Source organism: Tauraco erythrolophus, chromosome 8 (genome assembly GCF_009769465.1).
Source record: "Tauraco erythrolophus isolate bTauEry1 chromosome 8, bTauEry1.pri, whole genome shotgun sequence".
In the NCBI taxonomy this organism is placed as follows: Eukaryota; Metazoa; Chordata; class Aves; order Musophagiformes; family Musophagidae; genus Tauraco; species Tauraco erythrolophus.
The window spans coordinates 20,202,022-20,210,268 of record NC_141472.1 but is presented as its reverse complement, the minus strand read 5'-3'; the positions used below and the strand labels follow the sequence as shown (position 1 = coordinate 20,210,268).

General features: G+C 46.6%; 1 protein-coding gene across 2 annotated transcripts; it reads right to left on the bottom strand.

Moving 5' to 3' along the window:
- Nucleotides 1–4,254: 4,254 nt before the first annotated feature.
- On the bottom strand, nt 4,255–7,687 carry ATP5MC3 (ATP synthase membrane subunit c locus 3). 2 transcript variants are annotated; one of them, XM_086615660.1, is made up of 5 exons: nt 7,668–7,687; nt 7,487–7,565; nt 6,448–6,525; nt 5,888–6,081; nt 4,255–4,491 (listed from the first exon to the last, which is right to left on the bottom strand). In XM_086615660.1, the coding sequence occupies exons 2-5, from the start codon at nt 7,523–7,525 to the stop codon at nt 4,377–4,379; spliced, it is 426 nt and encodes a 141-aa protein (XP_086471786.1). In that variant the 5' UTR covers nt 7,526–7,565; nt 7,668–7,687; the 3' UTR covers nt 4,255–4,376. The 2 variants fall into 2 exon arrangements, with proteins under 2 accessions (XP_086471786.1, XP_086471785.1); XM_086615659.1 differs by having other exon boundaries at nt 7,650–7,681.
- Between the last annotated feature and the right edge of the window lie 560 nt (nt 7,688–8,247).

The following is an 8,247-nucleotide window of genomic DNA, read 5'->3' as shown; positions in this document are numbered from 1 at the left end:
CTTCCGTCACTTCTCGCGATAGCTCCGCTGACATCTCCGCGGGCAGCGGGGAGGGGCGGAGCGCGCGCCGCTGATTGGGCGGGGCGGTTGGGGGCGGGGCGGCCGGAAGCGCCAACCGCCCGGGCGTGGCCGAGGGGGCGCTCCGCGCGCGTGACCGGCGCACGGTGCTAACGGCAGCTCGCGCGCCCCGGGCGACCAACGTCCGGGGGCTGCTCCGCGTTAGTGCCCCGGCGCTGCCAGCCCGTGGCAGCGCCGCCCTGTCGCCGCCGGGGATCTCGACGGGGTGCGGGTGGCTGAAGACTTCACCGGCCACATCTGGACGGCACCTCTGCACAGCACATCTGCGGCGACAGCCGAGCCGAACCGCGTCCGTGCGCCATCCCGATGCTGGGTAGAGCCGCCGTTGAGGCTGGGCTTGCGCAGCCGCGCTCCACGGGGCGCTCGGAGGATGGAGGAGGCAGCAGGATTTGCAGGAGCTCCCTCCTCCTTCGCGGACCGCCCGCGCTCCGCTGCCGGTTCTGCGGGAGGCAGCAGCAGGCAGCGAGACTAACCGCTGCACGGCTTTGCGCAGTGACAGCGCTCGTCACGGCTGAGTTTTGGAATAACCGGCCCTCCAAAACTGTGCACTGGCTGTATTCCTTTGGTTTCCCAGTCTCCCTATGCACTACATCGCTTACGGATGGAGTAACTGGGTACACGCCTGAAGCCATACTTCTGCTAAACATTCACCTTATTTAACATCGTATCAAAAAATGCTGCAGCACTGTACAAGGAAGGGAAGCATCTTTACCTAAATTTAACACAGAAGTAATTAGTGTTTTGGATGAGTTAAAAATTATCCTAATCATATACGGCAACACAGTTGAGCTACTATGTGCTCTGAATCATAGATGGAACTTTTACTTGTGTCTGTGTATCGTGTCTTGTTCTGAGATTGACCTGAGAGTATGAGACTATAAATAACAAATACTTCTAAAAAAGAAGCATGAGTTCCAGTAAATTACATTATGTCAAGTTTCCCTGAACTTGCCAAAGACAATACAGTATGCTTCATTTCTTGTAAATTGTTTGGGTGCTTTTGATTTGAGACAAGGTGAGATAAAAAGCATGCCATAAAAGTAGTTTACTTCACGGTGGCATTATTCTTTAAGCATGTTGCAAAGGGCTCACGTGAGATAGCACAGAGAGGAACAGAGATCTTACTTCCTCCTTCACAGAGCATCTAAGAGTGGTATTGGAAACAAGTATTTTTCAGTGTTCCAGACCTACCATCACATGGCAGCATCAGTCCTGAAAAAAGAACTGCAGGTTCTTTGCCTTTCCTCAGTCTAAAATTGGTGCAAAAAACATAAACGGATGGAAAGCAGCAGGATGGAAAAGATGAATCACTTTTACCTGCAGCAATAATTTAAGAAAGTAATCGGTAACATAAACATTTCCTTCATTGCACGTTAGGATAACACCGTTGTGCCTGTGAGTACCAAAGGTGGAATAATGTTGCATCTACTGGGACAGCAGGCAGAGTAGTTATTCAGCCACAGTGAAGATCTCTGCTCCAGCTGGCTCCATCTTCAACACTAAAACATGAACACAGTTTTTGGATATGGAGAATCTACAATATGAATCCTTCCGAGGTGACTCTAAAGTCAAAAACTGTGAGGTTTCAAGGAAGCGAAGTCTACAGTATCACCTCATGAAACTTCTTATCTGTTTTTTTGGACCTATGAAAAAGATTTCTTGATGTCAACTCTTACCAGAGATCAAGAGTCCTTTTAGATAGCATGCTGCTGCCCAATCACAGCTAAGAACTATTTTAAAAAAAAAACAATTATCTTTTACACAACTGTAGTTGTTTCTTTTGCGGGCACTTTAAGAAAATTGAGATAATTTTTTGTAAGACTGCTCAAATTGACTGGGCTGTTGAAGTGCTCACTCACGTAACCACTGAAACAAAGCTCCGTTTTTCACGAGCAGCGAAAACAGACCACTAGAGAAAGGGAGTCAATGTGCCCTGTGATCATTCAGATGTGAAAATCCACCCATTGCCTCTAAGCCCCTTACTGTCTATAAGAAGGATAATCCCCTGCATGCAGGTTTGCTGCCGTGTTTGGAAAGACCTTGATTTGTCTTTATCTGTAACACTGAGATCAAATTCTTTCAAGATTGTCATAACCTAAAAGCAGTTTTGCTTACGTTTGGCCCACATTCACCACTTTAACAGTAACTTAAGAGGTAACAGGCTTAGGGAGATGCTACTACTAAGATAGATAGGCTTTACACCTATACGCAGAGTCATCTGAGATGTCTGCTGCCTTTCAGACAAGGCTGATCACAGGGAAAAGGGTTCATGTTGACAGGGTGAACCACATGGGAAAAGATGGGATGTAAATCCAGAGCGAGTTGTTAAAACCCAATTCAGGTAACTCATGGTGACTCAGACAGCTTTCTTATTGAGGTTATGGAGGAATAGCTTAGCCAGAACTTCTCTCGACACCAAACACACAACTGTAACTCAGCAGAATCATTTTATATGCAAACAAATGATTAACAGACCTGGAGCTAGGCTTCACTAAGGCAAGTCTGAAGATCCATGTTTGGCCAAATCCCAGCAATATGGAATGTGAAGCTTGAATTAAGCTAGTCCACAACACTAGGAAATACAGATTGCCACCTCAGATGCCTACAGAGACCTCTACAGCACTCAAAGACCAGAACAAAGGTCATCACCTACGAGGACAGCATTATAATGATGAGCTTCAGCCCAGACTTCTAGTAATCAGCATCTGCTTTTCATTCAGAGCAGATGCGTTGTATGTCAGCTCTGTAACAGAATATTTTACAAGAATGGATACTGGTAGGTTGATAAAATAAAACACTGCATGAGCACAGACCACATGGAAGATAGCTGCAATATGCTTTACTTCCTACCCCTCCCTCACCCGGCAAAAAACCCACCTCCAGACTAGTCATGTAAGGCACTACTAATATCGCGCTTGAGCTAAACATTTCAAGATGCTGCATGTTCTACGTTCCTAAGCCTCACATACGTAAAAGCATGCTCTCTGTATTTACACAGTAATTTTTAATCCTTTCGAGATTATGACTATTTTCTCCTAAGAACACGTGGGGAAAAGTAACTTCTCGTGCTAGGTCCAAGTTAGGCTACACGAACACCGATTTGCTATTTGAATTCAGATGAAAACAAAGGTCTTGCCTGCACCTTGCACTCATCTGACAGCTGCCAGTCATTTCTCCATTTCCCTACAGATAGGCAGCTTACAGTTAAGTTTCCTCAATTTAATTTGGTAACTACCCATTTGAAAACAAGATGACAAAGCCTGTAACAAGCTTGCTCGTGTTCTTCCAAAACTCAGCTTACATTTGTCAAATGATCAGATCTATTATTTAATATTCTGAATAAAGTTTGAGATGCTAGCAACCCCCTCACCAGATTAGTATACAGTAGCACACAGTATGTTACTCCAAGTGTAGATGACACCTTAAACGCATTCAGATTGTTAAAAAGACAGATACTGTGAGAAACAAAGGTTGATACTGCAGACGCTTTGTTAATAAAAATGCTTTGATCCTACTGCTCTCTTAAAAGGATTTGGGAGATAACGCAAGGCTGACTTGACAAAATGAGGATGTTGGAAGTTGTCCCTTTTAATTAGGTGATGCCAAGAACGCAGTAACTAAGTAACATTATAATATCAATATGCCACTATTAAATGCCTTGGACCAACCTAAAGCAGTCCTTAGTTTAGTTCAACTGAGACACTGGTGAGAACCAAGTGGACAATTTTTACCATAGTGATCAAAATTTACAGCGTAACTGAAAACTGATGTAAAGAGAAATTTCCTATCGCTGTTTGTGGATTTGTGTTTTGCTCCTTCTACCAAGAGGTGCCAGAACACCTTATGTGCCAGCTAACCTGAGAAAAAAACAAACTGTAGACAGAAACAGCTCTGGATAAGTTTGACACACGAGTGAAGGAGCAAGGCCAGCAGTATAGTCTTTCACATTTAATCTGTGTATCCTTTGATCTTTCAAAGATATGCCACATTCATTTTAACGAACAAGTGGCCTGCCCATATACATTAATAAATAAAATGTTTGACTTGAAGTCATTGTTTGAAGGGTCCTATGTGACATGTCATTATCAGGAGAAATCCATGGTGACCTAGTGACAAGATGTTGTCTTCCAGATACCCTAATGAGAAAGATAATAAATGCAGGCAACAGGTTGACAGTTAAAGTTATCTTTAATGAAATGACTTTGGAAATAGCATCAATTTCCATGACACCAACATTTTGGGAGTCCCATAAAATGCAGAGTTACATTCCAATGCCAGTATTACAGGCAGATCTCCTTTCACATGGCAAATAGGATCAAGAAAGCAACCATCAGACAGAAGAGACCCATAGCTTCAGACAGGGCGAATCCCAGGATAGCATATGAGAACAGCTGCTGCTTCAGAGAAGGATTTCTAAAAGAAAGCGAAGGTGTAAGACCTTTTTATCTTTACAATTAAGATTTTTTTTTCATACAGTTTAATGCATCTGACAGATTCAGAACCTCATACTTCCTTGCCACAGATTCCACAACAGGAAAATCCAATGAATCCAAGCAGAAGTAATTTTTGGCAAAGACTTTGCTGAAGACAAATGAGTTGGCAACTAAGACTAGATTCAAGTTATGCAGATTGTATATGGCTTTTCCAAGTGAGCACACTTTTTGTGACTACGTTCATATATACTTTTGAATTTGACTTCTCTACATCCTCCCATGCAGGCACTATCAGACTACACTTTATATATTTATTTCACATCTGTGACATTACAACCATATTCCAAGGAAGCTTATCTGTATAACGTTTTAAGTAGCTCTCAGACAAATACAGGAACTAAAACCACCCAGAGCAAAAAAAGAAATTTACAGCAGTTTGTTGCAAAAATGCAGTGAATTATCCCTCCAAGAAGTGTGTGGGAGAGAAAAAACCTTCAACATCATACTATGAAGTAATCTCCTACAGCCTCTTATTGAAGTGTTCATGCCAAATTCAAAAAAGGAGACATTAGTTTTGTACTGAAAACACTTATGTTTCTTCAAGTGGAAAGTGAACTTCCTTGTCTTCAGTAGGGCCCAAAAATCTTTATTAAGAAATAAGACTTAATTAAGTCTTAACTGGTTGAAAGACTAATGAAGAGCATAAAACCTTTAGAAAAGCTTTTTTATGCCCGTATCAGTTCTGCTCTTCCATGATATCACGTGAACTATTCCTACTACAGGAACATTGTAAGCTGGAAGAAGTTCATCCCTACTATAAAATCCACGCTGTCACCCCCTTCAGATTTCTAGAAGGAATGATTACTCTTTTGATAAAGTAATTACACATTCTGAGACGCAAAGCTGAACGTGTCAGAAAACTGAATTAAGCACCCATTTCCAAACAACAATCCTGACTACAAAGCCTAAAGCATACAAACACATGTTACTTATTATCAGTTTTCATAGTTTCTCTTCAGGGTTTCTCCCCTCTCACATGGGAAAAGATCCAGGCTAGATTTTTAATTCAGTTCTCGAACTGAATACTGAAACATTGGACTTCAGTGACCAAAACACTGATCAAGTCTAATGATCTCACTTCTTTCACGTCTCTTCCCAGATAGAGCGTAAAAAGGTCTGAATTTCACAAGAGCCATTTTGACGAATACACTACAGTTTCATATGATTCTATTTAGCCATGTTTATCATTAACAGTAATTATTAACAAAACTTATTACGGTGCCATCATCGTTACTACACCTTAGTTTATGTGGGGGTTTGGTCTCAAGGTACATCTGCATGCAAGTCAAGAGTTTTATAAAAGAGAAGTTGATTACCTGGCATAACCAATGATTAGACTACCGAAGACTGTTCCAATACCAGCACCAGAACCAGCCACACCTACTGTGGCAGCACCAGCACCAATAAATTTGGCAGCAGTGTCAATGTCCCTGCTGATAGCACTAGTCTGGAATTCTCTAAGTGCTAGTCGGGAGACAGTGTTTTGGGCCCCATTAAGTGTTGAGTTGCCCTAAGAAAACAAAACATGAAAAAGCATTATATTCAGACACAGACCATTTTCTATGACTGCTCTGATAGTGTTATTCTGCATTTAAAAAGTTGTCTTAGATTCAAGGTCTAGTTCCTCTTCCAAGTGATGAGACTATAGCCAACAGTTAAAAAATTCAGGATGTGACCTGTTCCACCTGAAAGCAATCAACACTAAATGTGAAAGACTTCTCAGGGGAAACAGCAAGACAGCAAGTATTATTAGGTGTTTGACTCAAAGCAACTTTCACACTACAGATATGTGAGTTAGTACAAGTGAACTCTAGGTTGAGGACATTTAGGCTCACCAGGTAATTTAGGAAGATACAGAATTTTGTTTATAAGGTACCTCTCCGTTCTTGACCTCTGGCCTAGACAACACAGATGCTGAAATTGGTCTGTACAAGACTCTTGATCCAGCACGGATCTGCAAGAGGAGGAAAAAAGCTATAAAAAAAAGAAACATTGGATCATAGCTGTTCCTGTACAATAGTCTGTAAGATTATAAGGCTATTATCTACTAAGCCATTTGTCTTACTTGAAAGGCAACAATCTTTCCGTAGCTGGATATAGAATAAATGATACAGAAGCAAGCACTGCCATGCAATTTGATAGCACCGTTTTCAGTAGATGTTATTGTGAACAGCTACATCATTCAATGAACCTGGACATGCACTATACTGACAAAAATGTAGCAAAACAGCAACAAAATAGCCACATAGACCAGCAGCCAGTGATATACATTCTGAAATTAAAAAAAATAAAAGCCATCATAATGAATTCCAAAGTTGTTAAAGGTACAGTCATAATCTAGACTTCTAAATCTAGCAAGGCGTAAATGAATGAAGCCTCTTTCACAAGCGGCCTGCATGTGTCCTTGGGCTTCCAGCAGTCTAAGGTCATACCGGCTCTTGCACAAAGCTCTTCCCGCAGGGGAAACCTGTGCCTGCACCATGCAAAACGAGACGTTCTGCAGGCAAGAGAGGACATTTTGAAGCAGCACAGTCCCTCGTCTCTGCAAGGGTAAAAAATCTCGGCCTTGCACAGGACAAGCAACAGGCTGGAGTTTGACCTACAACAAGGAGCCGAGCGCACCAGGCCCAAGAGTGCGCTGCCCTCCCCCTCCGCCGTTCGTATGGGAATGCCCCTCACCTTGGCAAAGGGCCCTGGCCCACGCCAAGGAGGCGGGAAGGAGAACGCGGCCCCGCCGCAGCTCGCCCCACTCCTCACCCCTCCCACTGGGGCGGACAGCACACGAAACGGGCTGGCCCAAGGGGTCTGCCGGGGGACTCTGAGGCCCGCCCAGCCCTTGGGCACCCCGCGACAGCCGCCTCCCTCACTGCAGCCCGGGACGGGGCTGGCTGGGAGGCCCGGGCGCCCCCACTCACCAGGGAGGGCGAGGTGGCGAGCTTGGCGCAGGCGAACATTTTAGCGGGCGGCGTCCCGGGGGGTCACAATCCGGTGTTTCTGCAGAGAGAGGGAGAGGGTAAGGGGGCTGCGGCGACGGGCGGGGGCGACGATGGGGGCGGATGGCGCGGCGCCGCCACTCACCCGCTCCGGCTGCCGCACCTCAGAGCCGTGGGGCGGGGGACTCTCAGCGCAGGCGCGGCGGGGCCGGCGGCGGGAGCCCGGATGCAGCGCGGCGGAAGGAGGCGGGGCGCCGCGCCAAGGTCACTTTGTACCGACACTATTGGCAGCGGCGGGGGCCGCACCGAGCGCCGCCTCTCGCCCCGCCCGCCCCGGCGCAGCCGCAATGGCCCTGCGCCCGCCTCGCCGCGGAGCCGGGGCGGGGCGAGGGCTGCGGGCGCGGGCGGGGGGGAGGCGGTGGCGGCGGCGGCGCGGTGCTCGCTGGGCGCGGAGCCTGGCCGTCAGGGCCGTTAGCCAGCGCCGCGCACCGCACAGTAGACCCGGCCCGGCGGCACCCTGAGAGCCCGCGGGAGGGCAGCGGGGTGGGTGAGGTCGCTTCGCCTCCGCGGGGCAGCGATTCGCGGTCCGGAGGAAGCCCGTTACGGGAAGAGCTGTCCGGAGCCGCGGCGGGCAGGAGGCGTGCCGCCATCGCGGCGGGTCGTGGGCGGGGAGCGGCGGCGCGGCGCCGGGAGGAGAGGCGGAGCCGACCGCCGTCTGCCTGGCTGGAACTGCCGCTCCCCTC